Source organism: Caenorhabditis remanei, chromosome V (genome assembly GCF_010183535.1).
Source record: "Caenorhabditis remanei strain PX506 chromosome V, whole genome shotgun sequence".
In the NCBI taxonomy this organism is placed as follows: Eukaryota; Metazoa; Nematoda; class Chromadorea; order Rhabditida; family Rhabditidae; genus Caenorhabditis; species Caenorhabditis remanei.
Window position 1 is genome coordinate 1,884,569 of NC_071332.1, and position 19,789 is coordinate 1,904,357.

At 41.6% G+C, this 19,789-nt stretch overlaps 4 protein-coding genes across 4 annotated transcripts; 2 read left to right on the forward strand and 2 right to left on the reverse strand.

The window, feature by feature from the left end:
* Nucleotides 1-8,751: 8,751 nt before the first annotated feature.
* Nucleotides 8,752-11,399, forward strand: GCK72_016751 (uncharacterized protein; the record flags this gene model as incomplete). Its single annotated transcript, XM_053731665.1, has 6 exons — nucleotides 8,752-8,845; nucleotides 8,895-9,076; nucleotides 9,820-10,203; nucleotides 10,314-11,046; nucleotides 11,101-11,215; nucleotides 11,282-11,399. 6 exons carry the CDS (start codon nucleotides 8,752-8,754, stop codon nucleotides 11,397-11,399), a joined length of 1,626 nt encoding a protein of 541 aa, XP_053580578.1.
* Nucleotides 11,400-11,640: 241 nt separating this feature from the next.
* Nucleotides 11,641-14,102, reverse strand: GCK72_016752 (uncharacterized protein; the record flags this gene model as incomplete). Its single annotated transcript, XM_003101610.2, has 4 exons — nucleotides 11,641-11,847; nucleotides 12,914-13,009; nucleotides 13,539-13,808; nucleotides 13,854-14,102. The coding sequence occupies 4 exons, from the start codon at nucleotides 14,100-14,102 to the stop codon at nucleotides 11,641-11,643; spliced, it is 822 nt and encodes a 273-aa protein (XP_003101658.2).
* A 466-nt stretch (nucleotides 14,103-14,568) lies between these two features.
* GCK72_016753 (uncharacterized protein) lies at nucleotides 14,569-16,175 on the forward strand (the record flags this gene model as incomplete). The annotated part of the gene is made up of 3 exons (XM_003101627.2): nucleotides 14,569-14,745; nucleotides 14,798-14,946; nucleotides 16,004-16,175. The coding sequence occupies 3 exons, from the start codon at nucleotides 14,569-14,571 to the stop codon at nucleotides 16,173-16,175; spliced, it is 498 nt and encodes a 165-aa protein (XP_003101675.2).
* A 402-nt stretch (nucleotides 16,176-16,577) lies between these two features.
* Nucleotides 16,578-18,600, reverse strand: GCK72_016754 (uncharacterized protein; the record flags this gene model as incomplete). Its single annotated transcript, XM_003101593.2, has 4 exons — nucleotides 16,578-16,658; nucleotides 16,706-16,864; nucleotides 17,388-18,014; nucleotides 18,478-18,600. 4 exons carry the CDS (start codon nucleotides 18,598-18,600, stop codon nucleotides 16,578-16,580), a joined length of 990 nt encoding a protein of 329 aa, XP_003101641.2.
* Between the last annotated feature and the right edge of the window lie 1,189 nt (nucleotides 18,601-19,789).

A 19,789-nucleotide genomic window follows, 5' to 3' on the forward strand; every position in this document is an offset into this window, starting at 1 on the left:
AAATCAGCAGTTTTCAAATATCTGGATTTTCCCGTAATGTCCCGATGCCGTTATTCTCTAGAAAACCAAAAAAACCTGTGTCGATTTACGCCGTAAATTCACACCAAAAACTAGTTGAGTTATCTCGGTTCCAAAACGTCCCAAACTTAGATAACTCTGCTTTCAAATATCTGGTTTGACTCTGACTCACTAGAAAACCAAAAAAAACCTGTGTTGATTTACGCCGTAAATTTACATTAAAAAACCAAAAATCCGAAATTTCATGATTCAAATTGCCTCGTTTTACTACCCAATAAAAAATAAAACCTATTTTTACCCCATCAACTTTTTGAGCACTACTTTCTGTTCCTTTGCCCCCTCGACTCCTATCAATTGTTTCCGGGTCCCCCTCTACATGAAAAATGTCCATTTCCCCTACTTGATTTTTGCCCCCGGTCATTCTAGGTACATTTGCAACCACCCCACTTGCTCCAATATTCATTTAAATCTTAAAGGAGCGGGTGGCAGAGGGCGTGAGGGATTGATATCGAAAAATGCATTTTTGAAAAGAGTCGATTTTGAGGCGATTTGATTGAAGAGGTGGGCGTGCCCCTCAGAAAAACCTTGTCCCGTTTGAAGGATACCAATCGTCGAAAAGTGAGTGAGTAAAAGCGAGCAACAATATTGTCCAGCTCTTTGCCTAATTTGGTCTCGCTTTAAGGACCTCAAAACAATTTTCGGCACAGGGTGTGGTGCCCTAGAGTAGAGTTTAATAGGTTCCTCTTTTTTCGAGTGACCTGTGGCTTCTTCTTCTACTCCCACCCGATTTTTCCGCTTCCTCATCGCTTTTACAACATGCTTACGTTACTTTTAGAAGCGGCTACCATATGCTTTGAGGCTCAATGAGAACATTTTGTTTTTGTTTTGCCACCACCACCACCTTTAACTTTTGCGTAGGCTGATGTCTCAGGTATACCATTTTTACTCTGAAAAGAAGTCATAACGAAGACAATGGGACCAAAATTAAATGTATGCAAATTCTCAAATTCTAGTGTCTCATAATAGCTCTGGCGAGTCATCGTCTGTTGTTTTTCTCCACCCATTTTTTTGGTTTTTTTTTTCGTACGTCAAGATGTTTGTATCCCCCTTCTAACTCAGCTGGTCGAGACAGGACAGCTGTTCTGTGGAAGCAATGTTTGCCTCCCCTTCTCTATAACTATAACTTGCTGAACTGAACCCATATTGTTTTTTGTCACTTTTTCGTTTCGAAAAAATATATCATCTTGAGATATGATATGACCGGGAAGTGAAGCAGAAGGCACAGCACAACTAGCTGAAATTTGAAACAAAAAGAAATTTTGGCAATACATAAAACACACACAGCAATTTGTCGTCGTGTCTCTCACCTCGTTTGTCCACCTTCACCTCCATTTCATTTTTCAGGAATCAGAGCTCATCTTGATTCTATGATAGAGATTCTATCTCTTATCTTATCATGTCACATATACCTCCCTTTTCTCCAATTTTTTTTGCTCCCGAAGATCAGGAGAACATGACAACACTGGTTGTTTCTCATTCTCTTGAACTTTTTCTTCCGATATTTTATCTTCTGATCATTTGTTCATTGGTGGTCAAGCTTTTTCAGATCTTCATTTTCGTAGTTGACAGTTTTTTGATTTACCATTAGATAGCTGACATTTTGCAAATTTAAAATATAGTAAAAAATGCCCAATTTCGAGAGCCTGTCACCGCATCCCCCGTTGTGTTGTAATCTTGAATTTTATATTAATTGTTTAGATCAAAAATAGAGCTTTATTTTTGTAGTTGACAACTTTTTGATAGCTATTCAAGCTTTTGAGATATACGCCGTCAAAGTTAGGCTAGTGACAGACGTTTTGAGCGGGTAGAGGGCACAGAGAAGCTAGACAGTCTCGCTTCTCTGTGCTCTCTCATTTTTTTCCAAAAAACTTTTAAAAAAGAAAAACGCAGCGTTTTGAAGTAACCAGAATTGACAAAAAACTTGTATTTTCAAAAAAAAATTAGTCATCTTTGACAGTCTGCCACGACACTAAATTTTGTTCTAAAATGTAGAATTTACTATTGTTGAATAGACCGAGTCTAGATCTCCATTTTTGTAGTTGACAACTTTTTGATAGCTCTTCACGTTTTTGAGATATGCGCTTTCAAAGAAAGATACCTGAGCTGGCAAGAGGGAGAGACGCAGAGAAGTCAGACGCTCTCGTTTCTCTGCACCCTCTCCCTCTCTCACTCCAGGTGCTTATCTTGTAAAGCGCGTATCTCCAAAGCGTGAATAGCTATCAAAAAGTTGTCAACTACAAAAATATTTATCAAATCTGGTTCTATATTTCTGTAGTTGACAACTTTTTGATAGCTCTGCCGACTTTTAAGCTATAGAGGTTCAAAAATGAAAAACTAAAGAAAGAGGCACAGAGAAGTCAGACACTCTCGTTTCTCTGCGCCCTCTTCATCGCATGTATCATTTTTAAATGCGTGTATTTTCAAAACTCTACAAAAACGAAGCTGAGAATCATTTTACGTCATGGCTATTCCAACAATACTCTATTTTCAAGTAGCCCCTATTAGAGCATCAAATTTTTGAAAATTAGCCCAGTTTATTTCTCTATTTTATTTCTCTATTTTCTAGAGGCCCAACCACTTTTGAAATATCATGGAGCAGCCCACCTGATTCTCCATCCATTTGATTAAATTATCCAGACCCAACCCCTTAAAAAAAAGAGCCCGATGTCTCATCCCTTCTGACCTTCTCCTCTATTCCGAAATTCCTCCTACCACACCCATTTGTCGCCCATTTTTAGCGAATCGAGCACTTACTTCCACCTACGAGAGGAGCCCATCCATCTCTCTTCTCCAAAAGGTTCTTATGAACATTGGAGCACGGTCCAACGAGCACTCGAATAGTTGAAGAGAGAGAGAAAGAGAGAGGTGGAGAGAGAGAATAGGCGGACGGAGAAGAAATACCTGGGGGACCACTGACGACGACCTCTTCTATATTTTCAGCACACTAGGTCAGTTCCCCAACAAAAAATTTATTTTAGTATATTTGTTGTTATTTGTGAATAAGTTGTGTTATTGTTGTGCATGCACAACGGAAACCGCAAATTATATACGAAATTTGGGGGGACCGCCCGAAAAAAGAATGCAAAAAAAGACAGAAGCGGACCAAAAAAATTAAAATTTGGGATCCCTCCCCCTTTTCAAATTTTCATTGTTCTTCTCTTTATTTTTTCTTTCAGAGTCACATACGTACTGCTCGAGACTACATGATGCTTACTACAGTGTTTTTATTGGCTTCAGGTGAGCTTACAAAGTTCAAAGGGGTATAGTTATGAAGCTGAAGACGTGGGGATTCAGAATCCGTTGGAAATTTTGGACTAGTGTTGAAAGGAACTGAGATACAACGGTTGGAAGACATGACATTTTGAAAACACATTTTGAATTATCACGTCTTCAGTTTTTCCGTGGGGGCTTAGGCTTAAAATTTACAGGGCCTAGGCTTAAATTAAGTTTTTTTTCTTTAATTTTTGAATTTAAGCCTAAGACCCTTCAACAGCGCTTAGGCTTAAATCTTATATGCCTTGAAAGCTGGAGGCATGAGGATTCGGAATCAATTCCAAATTTTGGACTAATGTTACATCGGAACCAGTTATGAGCCCTCAAACATGACCGTTCTTGACCTAGCTAAACCTGTGCCGAATCACACGTTCAGAGACTTGTATCTCAGTTCATTTCAGTCCTATAACACATTTGACGCTAGATTCAGAATCCTCACGTCTTCAGCTTTCCAGTTCTTTTTTTCGAAATTCTGCTGAGACTAGTTTTTAAGCTCCTAAAGTGGTTTTAGTAACAGTAACATTTGTTTCTTTGTTTATTCCGGTCATTAACTATCCCCCCGAGTGACCACAGCACACAAATCAAACAAAGTTCCGGGTTCTCTCCACTCATCAGATGTTAATTTACAACAAAACATTTGTCTTCTCTCTTTTCTCTTGAGAAGGACCCACATATTGCAACAACAAAAAGTGTAGCAGTGTTGAAGTAAGAGTACTCCACACACACACACACACACACACACACCATTTCTTCTTTTTTTCATTTCCTTGGAGGGGTCGAAACGATGCTAATCTTAGAGAAGCGACGAGAAACATGATGAATTTTCAATTGGGCTAAAAGCCTGGGGGGAACTTTAGCCTTTTGTTGGTGGAAACAAGGCAGACAATAAAACGTTAGAACAAGGGATCAGATTTTGCAGTATCGGTATGCTGCATTCAAGCTGCGGAGCCCCCGGTGCCAACACAAATCCGTCTGGTGCATGATCTACTCGACAACTACGACAAGAAGGCGAAACCGATGTGGGACAACTCGAAACCGATTAACGTCTCGTTTTCGATGGATTTATATCAGATTTTGGAGCTCAACGAGCCACAACAATATATTTTGTTGAATGCTTGGATTATTGAGGTATAGTTGATTTTTTTTGGGCGGTTGGGGGTTGGCGGCTAGCCTAATTGAATTACCAGATGACCTTCGCTGGTGGCAGGCACCGACGACCTTCTTTATTAGATCCTTGGTAGATCAAAAGCGCGGAAATGACGCGTGAGCAAAAAAGCAACAACGGAAACCATCGATATTAGGTGGATATTAGGTGTTCACCAATTTTCGGGTTGATAGAGCAATGCGCGAGCAAGTGGAAATCTCCCCGGAGAAATAGAAAAAAGAAAATGTGCAAAGAATAAAGTTTTCTTTTCTAGCGATGGTTCGACGAGTTTCTCTACTGGAATCCGGACGATTACGAGAATATAACAGAGCTCCGATTGCCGTATGACTCCATTTGGCTGCCGGACACCACACTCTACAATTCGTTGGTCATGAAAGACGATGACACGCGGCGACTTTTAAATGCAAAGCTAACCACTGACACTCAACGACGGGCGGCGCTGATCGAGTTGCTCTATCCGACCATTTACAAGTTCTCATGTCTGTTGGACCTGCGGTTTTTCCCATTCGATGTGCAAGTACGTTTCGTTTTTTTGTTAAAAGTTATTTCTGAGTACACCAATTTGTGGTTAAACTTTGAAACTAATTAACTTCTCCAGGTCTGCACAATGACATTCTCCTCCTGGACTTACGACCAAAAAGGAATCGACTACTTTCCGTACTCGGACAAAATTGGGACGTCCAACTATCTGGAGAACGAGGGATGGTACATTTTGCAGACGAAAAGTGAGCCACACACATGTGATACTTTTATTTTTGCTTTTTTTCAGTCAAGAGACGCGAGGTGAAATACGCATGCTGTCCGAACAACTACACGTTACTGCAGTTGACGTTGTATCTTCGAAGAAAGCCGCTTTTCTATCTTGTCAATTTGATTATTCCAACGTCAATCATCACACTCATTGCTATTGTTGGGTTCTTCACGTGAGTTTTCAGTTTTGAGTTTCGAGTTGTTGGCGTGTCTTTGGCGCGGAGTTAGGAGTAGCGGGGATAGCTAAAGCCGAGGTAGGCGGTAGAACGCAAGAGAAAGAGAGTGTGTGCAGAGAAATCAGACTCTCTCGTTTCTCTGCGCCCTCCACTTTATCATACCTACAAGCCGGGCAGAAACGGCACGCAGCTCGCTTAAAACGCAATATTCTTATACCAAAATGTAGATCTCGGCGAGTTTTATATCTGTGACCTACTACGGGGCGGATGGTGGAACTGTAATGTACTGCAGGCCGGGATGAAATGCCCTTTTTCCGTTTTTTGGCACTTTTTTCGCACCCGACCCGTCGTAGGTCAGAGACATAGAACTCGCCGAGATCTACATTTTGGTATATATTTCAGCGCATAACATTACGTTCCAAGCGAGATACGCTACGTTTCTGCCCGGCTTGCAAACATGCACTTTATCAATAGAGCGCATTTTCACAGCCCTGAGCAACATATTGAACCTTTCCAGAACCTCCTCTGCCTCAGGCATGCGTGAAGAAAAAGTGTCACTCGGAATCACGACCCTCCTCTCCATGTCCATTTTAATGCTAATGGTGTCGGATCAAATGCCCACCACCTCCACATTCATCCCCCTCATTGGGTGGTTCATTTTGGCAATGATCATAGTGATTTCCCTGGGAACAGTGGTGTCCTCAGTCATTATTGCCATTCAAAAACGAGGAAGTCTTGGAGAGAGAATGTCCAAGAGAGCGCTCAAGTAAGTTCTTCTTTTGTTCTTTTCTCATTATTGCTATTCTTAGATTCGCCAAAGTCCTTGCCTGGTTCACCTGCACATCGTTACCACCGCACGTCGAGAAGGAGCATATGATGGAGGCGTTCGACGCGCCGACACCTTCAGTAGAAGTTCGTCCCTTACAACTTGCAAGTGTCAAAGAGTCAGTTCGCAACAAATGGGTCAGCGGTGCTCGGCGAGCAACACAACGAGGCACCAGTGGTCTCGCTCTTATTTCTGATAAGAGCACGGATCCACTCATTCATCTATCACCGACAGCTCATCAGCAAGGTAACAGAATCCCACTATCGTACCCCTCGTGCTACCTCTATTCATAGTTCTAGATGAATCCATCTCCCCGTCGGCTCCACCCGTCCCATCGACATCTCCACTTCCACCACCGCCGACTCCTGGCCCGGCGGACGACGTGGTGTCAGTGGCTTCAGAATTATCGTCAAAGTTCCTGACGAGCAGAATGCGTCCGAAGTCACAGAAGGAGAATACGTTTGCCGCGATGCAGAGTGAGTGGTCAAAATGTTAATCCCATCACTCTGTCAAAGAGAGAAAACTTGTTTCTTTTTTTTGTTTGAATTTTTTCGCTATCAATAGAAAAAGTACAAAAAGATTATTCTTGTAGAGACTGGATTAAGTCGAAGCTCATTGAGACAAGGTAGGGAGAGGTCGTTGTAAAGTTGTACTTCTAATTCTATCGATCGGTTATCGCTATTCTATTCTTGAGTTTTGTTGGGATCCTATGCTTAAGAAGGGTGTCATACTTGTCAGGGGTGTAACTTTTTTCAGCATGGTAGTTTTGAAACGGTAAGTACAGGAAAATGAAGGTCTTGAAGAGTTCTATGATACAGGGCACTAAGAATTAGTGGTTGAACTTGTTGTAAGGTTTTCTAAAGCATCAAACATTGAGGCCAGTTCGGTACTGTATGATTGGGTGGTGTGACATCGCTTTAGGCGGTTAGCAATGTGATAAGCGGTTTTTCTTCATTTTGAAAAATTTCAAGATCTATTTTTATTGATATTTGCACTATTTTTCAAGTCGGTAGCTCCAAAACATTTACTGACCGTAGAGGCCACCGCCGCCTAGCTATGAGGACTTTGGCTGAAAAAACTAATGACAAATGGTCGGGCTAGAGCACAGCAGCGGGGTAAGGTCTGTAACAAACAGAGAACATTTAAAAATTAAATTTTTCCGAGTCGCGTTGCGTACGCGTTGCGGCTTATATTGCAGTGCGGCTTAAGTTGGCACTCAGCCAAGTTTGGCACTCAGCCAAGTCTTTTTTGGCACCATGCGAACCGTTGTGGAATGGAGCGCGTTTACGCCTCGAGCCGCTGTGCTAGAATTGATTTTTTGGTCATATCCGCGGTTATTAACGATTTGCGTTCCGGTCCATAGTAGGTCACAGACGTAGAGCTCCCCGAGACCTACATTTTGGTATATTTTTCAGGTCATAACAATGAGTTTGAAGCAAGTTACGTGGCGACCAGAGTTGTACGGAATGCCATTTTTCAGTTTCCGGAATCCGGAATCCGGAACCGGAACCGGAATGCCGAAAAAAACCCGGAATTTCGGAATTTCGGAATCCGGAATCGGGATTCAGAACAACTCTGGTGGCGACCCAAGGTAGCGAGAGCCAGAGAATCCAGACACTCTAGTTTCTCTGCGCTCTCTCACTCTCTCTCTCTCTCTGTCTCTCTCTCTCTCTCTCTCTCTCTCTCTCTCTCTCTCTCTCTCTCTACGGTAGACTGTGTGGGATTACGCCGTAAATCAACACCACACTATAGAGGTTACTAATCTTACATGCAAAACTATGACCGGCGAGTCTGAGCTATCCGTCAAAACTCACTACGGCGTTTGTGAGCAAAAATTGACAACCCTCGACAAGTATTACACCCTGTGCTCCTTTTCCTCCAAAATTTCAGATATCCAAACCCCTCCATTTCCTATTTCCAGGTTCGATAAAAGCCAACCGCCAGCTAGCAGTCGCCGAGTTCGAGTGGCTAGCCACTGTATGTGAACGAACGTGCTTCGTCATTTTTGTTGTCGCCTTCTTGATAATCACATTCGGAATCAATTTCATCGGATTCGTTCATTGGCATCAGGCCGGTGTGGAGTTCGGCGGATGAACTATTTGAACACAAAACTTTCTCTCTTCCTTTCCTTTCGGTTGCTATTCTATCCCAAACAAATGACGCGGTTTCTCATATTCTCTTTTCCATTTCTTTTTAAGAATTCCATTTTCCATGCTTATTTGACTACTCAACTCACATGCTTCCTTTCCCTTGTCTGTAATTCTTTGACCATAACCATTTTTCTTCATTTTTCTTCACGCTTGAGCTTCTTTCCCTCTTCTTTTTCGACAACGAGCCCTCACTCAAAATAAATAAATAATTTTAATAACTGGCCCCCAATAATGTTATCATCCCTTCAGTGTCCTTCCCACTGTATCCTATATCTCTATCCATAACTTTCCTCATGTCCATTTGCTAACCCATTTTCCAGGTTTCATGAGAAGATGACGTTAAACGTCTCCATTCTGATACTTCTACTATCAGTGGTCAACGTCACCATCACGTCACACTCGCTCAATGCAACCTTGAAAACTTTCGGTGAGAAATTGGTAATTAGATAATTAAGTAATTAAATCAATAATTGCAGACCCACGACTCCTAAACTCGACGGCCGATCGAGACATAGCTATGCAGAATGTGCCATTGATAAGACTGACCCGTCATCTGTTGTCTCCGGAGAGATATGATGTCAGAGTTAGGCCGATTCTTGATCACAAGAAATCACTCAAAGTGCACATCAGTATATCGTTGTATCAGATCATTGAAGTGGTAGGTTGTCGATTTGTCGATTTACGGGGGTGGAATTACGGAGGGTTTTTTACACAATGTATCTCGGCTCAATTTTAAGCTAGGCCAAATAAGAAAACTGATTCAAAAAAATCCTCATGCTTTTAGCTTTTGAATGATATTACCATACTTGTCAACCGGGCCGAAACGGGCCGACACGGGCCGGCACGTAACTTGCGTCAAAATGAATATTATGAGCTGAAATATATACCAAAATGTAGATCTCGACGAGTTCTATGCCCGTGACCTACTACGGGCCGGACGGCTATTCGTTATTGGGCCGCGGGCCGGCAAAAAGTGCCAAAAAACGCGAAAATGGCCAAAAAAGCCATTCTAGCCCGGCCCGCGGCATATTAACGAAAAGCCATCCGGCCCGTGGTAAGCCAGGGATACAGAACTCGTCGAGATCTACATTTTGGTATATTTTTCAGCTCATAATATTCATTTTTACGCGAGTTACGAGCCGGCCCGGTTGACAAGTATGGATATTACGATATCCAAGATGTTTTGCTTTTTTTGTACCGTAGAGCGCACTTGAAACAAATTTTTTATCTACAAGGTGGTGTGTTTATTTACGCGAGCCTAAAGTTTTGAGGATTCCAAATCTTTTATCAATTCCAGACTTTCCAGAAGTCTAACTGGAAACCGCTGATTTTATGCTAAACAGTTTTCGAAAACAGATTCAGAATTACCACGATTTTCCTGATAACAACCACATTTTCCAGGACGAACCTTCCCAAAACATCAAACTGAACGTGTGGATGATTCAAAAATGGAAAGACGAGTATCTAGACTGGAATCCCAACGAATTCGGCATGATCAACTCGACCATCATCCCCTTCCACCACCTATGGATCCCCGACACCTACCTCTACAACAGCGTGAAAATGAGTCGAGACGAAACGGAAAGATACATGAATATCCAAGTGACATCCAACTACTGGAAGGGCGAGAAGGGATCCGAGTTGTCATTTCTCTACCCGGCGATTTACACAATCACATGTCGATTGAACATCAGATTTTTCCCATATGACAGACAAAACTGTACCTTGACTATCTCAAGTTGGACAAATTCCAAATCCGCTCTGGACTACTACGCGGACCCACAAGTCAGCATGCAATCATTCATTCCAAACGAAGAATGGCAAGTGAAGTCATTCGAAATTCATAGACATGAGGTAACAGCTCCTTTCTTATCCAATCAAATCCATCTTTTCAGTACAAATACGCGTGTTGCGCGGAGCCATGGGTAATCCTTCAAGCGTCATTGGTTATTCAAAGGAAACCACTCTACTATCTCGTCAACCTCATCATCCCCACATCCATCATCACGTTGGTCGCTATCACTGGATTCTTCACACCGGCGTCGACAGACGATGACCGAACGGAAAAAATCAATTTGGGAATCACCACGCTACTTGCCATGTCCATTTTGATGCTGATGGTTTCTGATCAAATGCCGACGACTTCTGAGTTTGTCCCTCTTATCGCATGGTTCTACCTGTCTATTATCATTATCATCTCTATCGGAACTTTCCTAACAAGTGTGGTGCTCTCTGTGCAAGGCCGCCGTCAATACGGAAGGAATCCACCTCAATTCATTCGTTACATATTCTTCGTTATCCTTCCTCAAATCCTCCTTCTGAATGTCCCACCACCACTTCAAACCCTGTGGGGAGAACTTGACGACGACCCGCTGAATGTCAGAAGACGAAAGAAGTCGCATTATCTAACTCGAAACGTTCACAACGGCTCCACCAAAATGCAATCCCCAATGTCGACATTACGAGTACCCCCATCTGCTGGAAGTCAGTCTGAAAAACGACAATCCTTCCAGATGATTGATGTAACATCGCCAAACTCTCCAAACACCGCAAGATCTCGTGCTCCATCCCTTGCTCCGTCCACAGCAAAGGCCACAATGTGGGAGGGTACAATGTCGGCGTTGGCAGGTACTGGTAACATAATTTGAATAAGGGGACTGAAAACATTTCTGGGTTTTTCAGGTACAAATACTCAATTGAGAAGAACTTCGAACGTGTTCAACAAGGAGGTTGACGAGATGCGACGGAAGCGGCAGTGCTCGTTGGAGTGGGAGTTTTTGGCGACTGTCTTGGATCGGTAGGTCAAACTGCGTAGCGACTTAAACAAAAGGAGTTGATACGGAGTTTATTCGGTAATTTCCAGATTCCTGCTGATAGTCTTCGTCGGCGCTGTTGTCATCGTCACCGCCGGCCTGATCCTTGTCGGCCGAATGGCACAGTACAGTTACGACCACCCTGATGATCAATTTTTCAATGTCTAATCTTTTTTTTTCCTCGAAAATCTTTAATAACTATGCGACTCATACCGGTAATTTGCTTGCTATCTGGTGACAAATTTTAACAGATTTCTATGGCTTTTTTCTGATGATAAAAGATTTCTATTTTTGGTTTTTTGTTTAATAAATGTTTCATTATAACATAATTCATTTGTTAAACACATTACACGTTTTTCTCTTATTAGTTATTATAGTTATTATTATTATTATTAGGACAGTTCGTCGGCTACTCCTCATCCAACTTCAGTTTCGTTGGTGGTTGAAGAAAGGCGAAGCATGCCACGTCATCCTTGAATCCGTCGCAATACTTCTGGGAAGCCACGACGAAGGAGAATTCACACGGGGAACAAATGACATTGAAGTGGCCTCCGAACTCCTTATTTGCGGCTTTTTGAATTTCCCGCTTTGAACTTTTCGGGTCTTTTTTGATGTTCTGAATATAAAAGGGCGTAGATTTTTTTAAATCGTATTTGCACACTGGGCCGGTGCGTAGCTCGCTTCAAACTCAATATTATGAGTTGAAAAATATACCAAAATGTAGATCACGACGAATTCTTTGTCTATGACTTACAACGGACCGAATGGATCATTTTTAATGTTGCGCGGACCGAGAAAAAGTGCCAAAAACGCATAAATGAACAAAAAATCCTGTCTAGCACAGCAGTGCGTGGTGTAAGCTTGCGGAAACGTCCTCCGTCGCACAACGGTTGACACGGTGCCAAAAATGAAATTTTTGCAAGCGCACGGACCAGTACGCACCAAAATGTCCCAAGGAATTACTGACGCTTTAGCAGTGCAAATTCTTACTCTAGCTTAAAGGCGCATAGGAAAAAGCTTTCATACAGTATACAAAAATTACTAAATCAACTGTTTTCTACACTCAGAAAAGTTTTTGTGCTTTTTAGCAATACAATTTCGAAAATTCCCCTAAACTTATTTTTATCCCCAAAAAATTGGTTTTTTTCATACTTGCAAATTTTTGGCCCGGCTTCAAAAAAAGGTACCCATTTTTTACCAAAAATTTTTGAATTTTTTTGAATTTTTACATTAAAAAATTCAATTTTTTGATGCATAACTAGCTTTTGATTTAATTCTGAAGTATAGTCAAAAATTCGACGTTTTTGGGAAAAAATTCAAAAAAATTCAAATTTTTGTTCAAAATTTTAGTTCAAATTTTTTCAGCCGGGCCGTGGAAATTCTCGTCACGGCCCGGCCCGGCCCGGCCCGTTGCAAGTATGGTTTTTTTCGGTGGTCAAAACATTTTCCGTTAAAAAAAGGCAGATTTTTCATAGGCCCGGCTCGGGCCGAGACTTTGCAGGTTTGGCTAGAATTGCTTTTTTTGCCACTTTTTACCGCCCCGCGACATACTAAAAAACAGCCATCCGCCCGTAGTAAGTTACGGATATAGAACTCGCCGAGACCTTCATTTTGATATATTTTTCAACCCATAATATTGCGTTTCATGCCCGATTTGCAAGAATTCAAAAATTGTGACCTACCTCTTTGATCAACTTCCGCAACTTCTCATCATTACAATTGTCCGTCTCCGCTCTCTTCACTCTCGACCCTCTCGTCGCGTGTATCGACGAGTCGACCTGCAAACAACGCAAGTTTCGCGTAGCCAATAAAACCGTGTCTATGATCACAGGTCCTGTGGTGTAGTGGTTATCACGTCTGCTTCACACGCAGAAGGTCGCCGGTTCGAACCCGGCCAGGACCTACTCTTTTTTGTTTTTTTTTTTACAATATTTTTTTCAATTTGACCATTTTCAGGCGAAAATGACCAACTTTGTAAGTGTGTTATCACTGATTGTCCCACAAAATAAACCATACAGAATGAAAGTATTTTTGTAGTTGCAATCTTGTTGTACGGACCAGCATCCCCAGCAAGTTACGTATGTGCAAAATATTTTTTACGTATGTGCAAAAAATGTTTTTTGAGCTGCCCTCTCAAAATGATCATGACTATTTAGGGATTGTCCGTACAAAAAAGTTGTCAACTACCAAAATGAAGCTCTATTTTTGTTCTGTATGGTTTATACATAATTTACGTTATGGGCCAATCAATTATACCGTAACACTCCTTTGTCATTTTCAAATGAAAAAGGGCAAATTGTATATTACCTCTGTCCTAGTTGCAGCCTCCTCTAACAACTTCACAGGACTCGAATTCTCAATTTGTGTAGTTATCTCATCTCTCATCAACATCAACATCCCCTCCATCTCTTTCATCATATGCGAGATCCTGTGCAGCCCATTGACCCTCTCTGATTCCACTCTAGGACTCAGCCGGATTTCAGCCTTTCGTGTTTTATTCGCAGTAATTTCCAGAATCTCATTTTTCATATGTTGAACCTCCCTGGCATCCAATGTTGGGAGTAGTTGAAGAGTTTTCTAGAACAGGTTATATTGTTAGAAATTAGAAATAATTAGAAAAACCTGTTGATCAATTTCCAAATTAGGCGTCGGATGAACCGTTGACGTCACATCCTCATCGTCTACATCTACATCAGCGAAAATTTTGTGTTGAGAAATTTCGAAAAGTCGTTGTAAAGCGGAACACCTCACAGTTTCCGATGCTGTGTTATTGCAGGGTGCTCTGGGAGCGGGGCAGCTCGGACCAACCAGTGGGCACGGCTCCTCCGTACACCCACAGCAACATAACTCAGTTCTCACCGGAGCCGACATAACTAGTGGGGAAAAAACAAATATAGCGAAGAAGGCGATCCAAAACTGAAAAAATTTTGTTTAAAACACCAAAAAATAGGAAAAACTTAAACTTACCATTTAGCAAAACCGTTCAGCTTCTTCAGATCAAAAAAGTGAAATGTTTAGTTTTGCGAAGACGTTTGACCCACTAATTATGTACAAGTATATCGGCGACCTAGTTGGAGAACCAGTTGAGAGATACGGTATGCTTGATTTATTGCAGGGGATTAGTTTGTTTGTTTGTAGTTGGAAGGTTTCGAAATGTCCATATTTTCATACCCGGTGATTTTTGACTACACTTTCTCCTCTGATCAAAAATTGTTCGTCTTCAAAAAAATTTGTTCTCTTCTTCTTCTTTTAATCTTATCAAGATGTCCTTGCCTCGCTGGTCTCGTCGAAGTAACCCCCAAACTTTGACGGTCATTCCTTTTTTCCATTTACCACAATGCGATATTTCATAATATTTTCTATTTTCCTTACCGAGATTCTTGCTGAAAATGAGACGGAATTTGTGCCGATCGGGAAGGATACTGAATCGACTACTACTCCAAGTTTTGATGGTAAAAAGTCTGTTGTAGTTCCACCAAAAGTGTACAAAGAAGATGGTAAATCGCCGGATGTGGTGGGTTTTTTTTACCTTTAAATGATTCATTTATTACAATTTTTGGCTGCAGAAACCATCGATTCTCCCGGTACCAGTTCCGAATCTTTCCGGGTTGATGAATAGGATACAGACTACGTTAGTGACAAGAATGGAGGTTGTTCCACCATCAAGACCCGAGTTTTATCCGCCAGATTCTGTGGTGATAGCGAGAGCTGAAGGGTGAGTGAATTCTCTTATTGTAAATTTCCAAAATCTCAGTAAAGATGTTAAGTATAAGGTTTCTGTGAAATATAATAAGAAAAATCTTGAAGAATTTGGAAAAAAAAACCAATTTTGGAAAGTTAAGCGTCTGAAAATGAACTTTTATGAATGCAAAGGCAAAAATCTTAATTTCCCTAAATTGACACGGTTTGGTGGTGTCATCACACATAAAGTATTTAAAAACTGTCGGTATTTTGCAGTTTTTCGCCAGGTGGGTACTAAAAAAGCAAACTTGCAAACCGGACCGGTACGTAACTTGCTTAAAATGCAATGTTATAAACTGAAAATATACTAAAATGTAGATCTCGGCGAGCTCTACATCCGTACTACGGGCCGGACGGCCATACGTAAAAAAAGGCGCCGTGGGCCTAATGTGGCGCGGACCGGGCCGATTTGAAAATTTTCACCGGTCTCGGCCCGGGTTTCAGTACAAAATTTGAAATTTTTGAAATTTTTAAAATATGTTTTCAAGTTTCAATTAAAAATCGAATGTACATTGGTTTTCTGACTAAATTTTATGAAAATTTCAAAAAATGTCAAAAAATCTAGAGAAGAAATTGTGATGTGCCGCGGGCCGGACACGAATGACTTCTTCGATATTTTTTCGTTTTTTGGCACTTTCTCCTGTCTCAAATATACCAAACGAGTTAAGATCTACATTTTTATCGTTGGTACTTTTTTCTTCGAGCCATTCGTAAACAGTTGTAGCGCCAGAACTTTGGCTGGCTCATAACTGTTTTGGCCGTATTCCTACTAAAACTTGCCAACTATATACAAAAATGAAGACTCAGAACTTTTTTATCAGAATCCCTAAAAACTGCAGAAAAACACTTTCTAGCACCACCATTACTTTAGAACCGACGTTGAGAGTCTCTTGATTCATCGCTTTTGTAAAATAAATTTTCTCGCTTCTTACACCAACACCTGGCACACTGCCAAGCGCAATAAGAGATAGAGTGAAACCTCACTTTCCCTTTTTTCTCCTTTTCTTCCCTCATTGAATACGAATTTCCAGACCAATCTACCAACGACCATCCGGATTCGAGCGTCAATATCCACCGCCTCCGTATCCACCAATGATGATGTACCCACCATCTCCGGATAGCCTAATGGGACGAGTGGAAAGTATGACCGGAAATATTTTGGATAATGTGATGGAGTTTGTGATGGGACGAAGGAGGCGATGAGCTCAGAAGATCAGAAGATTTTGTGTTTATTCAAAAAATTGTTTTGGCGAAAATAAAATAATAAGGTCATGAAAAAAGGAAAAAAGGAAAAGCGGAGAGAAAATACACGTAGCAACTTTAAAAAAGGGGCGGTGGTGTGAAAGGAGAACAAATAAATTAATTGAGCTATAAGTAGACAAGGTTAGTTATAGGTAAGGGAGGTTAGCTTTTAAGAAAAAGAATTCTGATTGGAAGACACCGGCTCAGAACTGAATGGGAACATAAAAAATGAGTAAGCAGTTAGCAAAAAAAAGCAAAAATCGATCGATCTAAAGAATGAGAATGGAACGAGTGTGTTGTGTGGGATCAGATCATCGGAAATGGAGAGAGAGAACGAAAAAAACTGGAAAGGCTTGGGCGGAGTCATCTGGATTGGCAGCCGACGAATTCGGATAGTTTCAGCGGGTACTCCTGGACGACTTTGAATTTCTTCGTGTTGTAGACCTAAAATTTTTTCTAGTTTTTCCCTGGAAATGTCGCCTACGGTTTACCTTTAACTTGTTCGTTTTGGTGTACATGAGAAGTGTCTCTCCGGCTCCATTGTAGACGATACCGAGAAGATCGCGTGGCAGGTTGGGGAAATATTTTCGGGTGTGTCCGGTGAAGGTGGCGAGGTTCCAGTAGGCGTCGTAGATGATGAAGTGCTCACCCTGCAAAAAACGTGAGAGCTAGCTACAGTAGTCCGAATCTTGGAGATCGCTGAATTTTCAGCCTCAAGCCTGCCATAATCTACTTAGAACCAAGCCTGGTCTTAAGGTCTTACGGTCTCAGTGAGCTGTCAGCTACAGTAGTCTGATTCCCCGGGGTCGATTTACGGAGGTGGCTCGTAAATTGACAGCGTCACTTTTAGGCATTAGCTCTAGTCTATCACAACTTCTTTAGGTGTCCCCAAGCCGCGGCTTCCAATTTGAGACCCCCCAAATCTGACAGCACATCCCTTTCAAAGTGGTGTATCTCGGATAGTTTTGGTTCTACACAAAGTTTAAAAATAGGTTCTGAATCCTTATGTTATAAGTTTTCTAACCATATAACTTAGATGATGTGAAAATTTTAATTAGATCATATTCTAGCAAGTTGAAGTTTAGCTTGAAAATCGCCTGTGTTCATACTATAGACCGCGGTGCCTAGCGGCTCAAAATTTCTCAACTCTGAAACGTGCCCATCCCCACTCACACTAAGAACCACTTGATTTCCATCGGCCCACTCGAATGCTGACAACGGATTGATAGTGATGTTACGTGGAAGGTCTTGTGGAGTATTCTTAGCCAACTGGAATCGTCGGTGCTTTCTGTTCCAACGGAATCGATACGCAGTCCGTCCCTCGAATAGAATCGTCACACCAGAACGGGAGTTTGTCAGAGCGGCGGTGACGGTTCTTGGCCCACCGGAGAACAAATCACTGATAAGGTAAGAGGCCTTTTGTGGGAGACCATCCTCGAACCAGATCTGGTAAACCTTCTCGCGAGCGAACACATATGTCCTTCCGTTGTATCCTTTGGTTATTGCGTCGAATTTCTCTGGGCACATATCGAAAGACAACGCCATCGCTGGTTTCTTTGGTACGGGCGCGACGGTCGCTTTCTTCGGTGTGATATGAGTAATTCTCCATGGAGCAAGAATTAGATCACGACGTTCACGACCGAGGACAACTTTCTGCTGACGCTGCTGCTTGTTCTTCCTGCGACGGATGGTGGGGTCCTGGCCGCTGGCTCGGATCATCTCCCATTTGGTTTGACTGTTCATACGGGGTAGGGTTGGCACGTCTTCTGAGATCACTTCGTATTGAGCGTCTTCTTCTGGCTGGAAATTGAAAATTTTCACTTTGGATGTTTGAATCTTGCTAGGGAAGGCCTCCGAGGGACCGTAGAGTTATGAGCCGTGACCTATATCATTAGAAAGCTGAGAAAATGTTGATTCCAAATATATAATCAGTTTTTGACTTCGATGTCTGGTATTCGAGAAAAACGAGGTCAAAGTTTAGACCCCTGCCAAGTCATTACCATACTGACGTGTGAAAAGTCAGTACTAATAAGAAAAATTTTGAATGTAGTTCTTGAATATTGAATATTCTCGCTATTTGGCTAAATAGAAACCTTTTTAGTGATACTATTAGAAAGGGACTGATTTCTAGTTTAATTCTTATATAAATCCCAAAAATTGTATAACTCTATAACTCAGGATTCTGCAAGACACCGTACTTTTTTTATCTCGGCTCAGAATTGTTCTTGTAAAAAGTCCCCAAGACCCCAGAACCCTTACTCACCTCCGCATCCGATTCATGTTTGTAAAAAGTGTCTACGATTTCCGAATTGGCTCCTTTATCCACGAATCGACCCCAAGTCGTTGTTACCATTATCAGCAGTAGAACCACAAGTGGCTTCCTCATTCTGGAAGAATGATAGAGGTGACGAATAGTGGAATGAAAATGAAGTCGCTGTCACCGTCGCCCCATAACTCTGACTCCGCCCCCTTTACACCGCACCAACACATTGGTATGGTGACAGGCAGAGCCAATGTATGGGGCTGCGAAGGGAGTATAGGGAATAGAGAGATTTAGAGAAATTGAGTGGTTTTTTGGAGGAAAAAAGAAAAAGGGGAGGAGAGAAGAGTTTGAAAAGTGCAAATAAGGGGTCAATTGGAGAAAGTTGAGACGAAATGGCTTCGAAGAAAGAAAAGAGGCGGATGGAGAAGGAAAAAGAATGTGTTACAAAAAGCAATCACGATGAATCACATACTTTTGTGTATTAAGCTTTCAGGAAGCCTCAAGGTGTATGTGTGGAAGAAGAACATAAACATTTTTCAATTTTAGCTCTCGCTTCGTACAATTCCTGGTACAGAACCTTCTAGATCAAAGCCGCCGCAGAAATTTGAGACCACAGGGGGGTGTCAACGCCGTCCCGTCAATGTCATAAATTTCACAAGTACCTTTCTGTTTTGCATATTCTTACAAGAGGGGGGCGATGATGGGTGAGAAAAAAACGGTTAAATTACCAAGTCAAGAGGATTGGATGATTTCTTATGGGAAAGGGTTTACAAGTTTTGCAAGCAAAGTTTAAATTATGAGTGTGGGAAGAATAAAAGAAGACAAAAAAAGAGAAAGTTTGGTGAGATGGAAGAGTTTGGCACATTAGGTATCGAGATTCAATAAAGTTTAAAAATAGACATTTTTAAATGGTTTTTATGTTCCAAATAGTCGGGTCCGAAGAGGCGTTTTAGAGTGTAACTCGCTTAAAACGCAATGCTATGGACTGAAAAATATACCAAAATGTAGATCTCGGCGAGTTTTATTCGTTAATGTGCCGCCAGCAGTGCCAAAAACGCAAAAAATGATCAAAAAGACCATTCTAGTCCGGCCCGCGGCACAATAACGAATAGCCATCATGTTTGTAGTAGATCAGTGACATGGATCTCGTCGAGATCTACATTTTGGTGTAATTTTCAGCTCGGCCCAGTTTTCTTAAGAGGCTAGAAATTTGGCCGGAGGCCCATTGCCTTTCTGCAAAGAAAAATGATCCCAGTCGGCCAAAATTTAAAAAAAGTTGTCTTTTCAAAAAATCCAAAAATTTTCATATTTT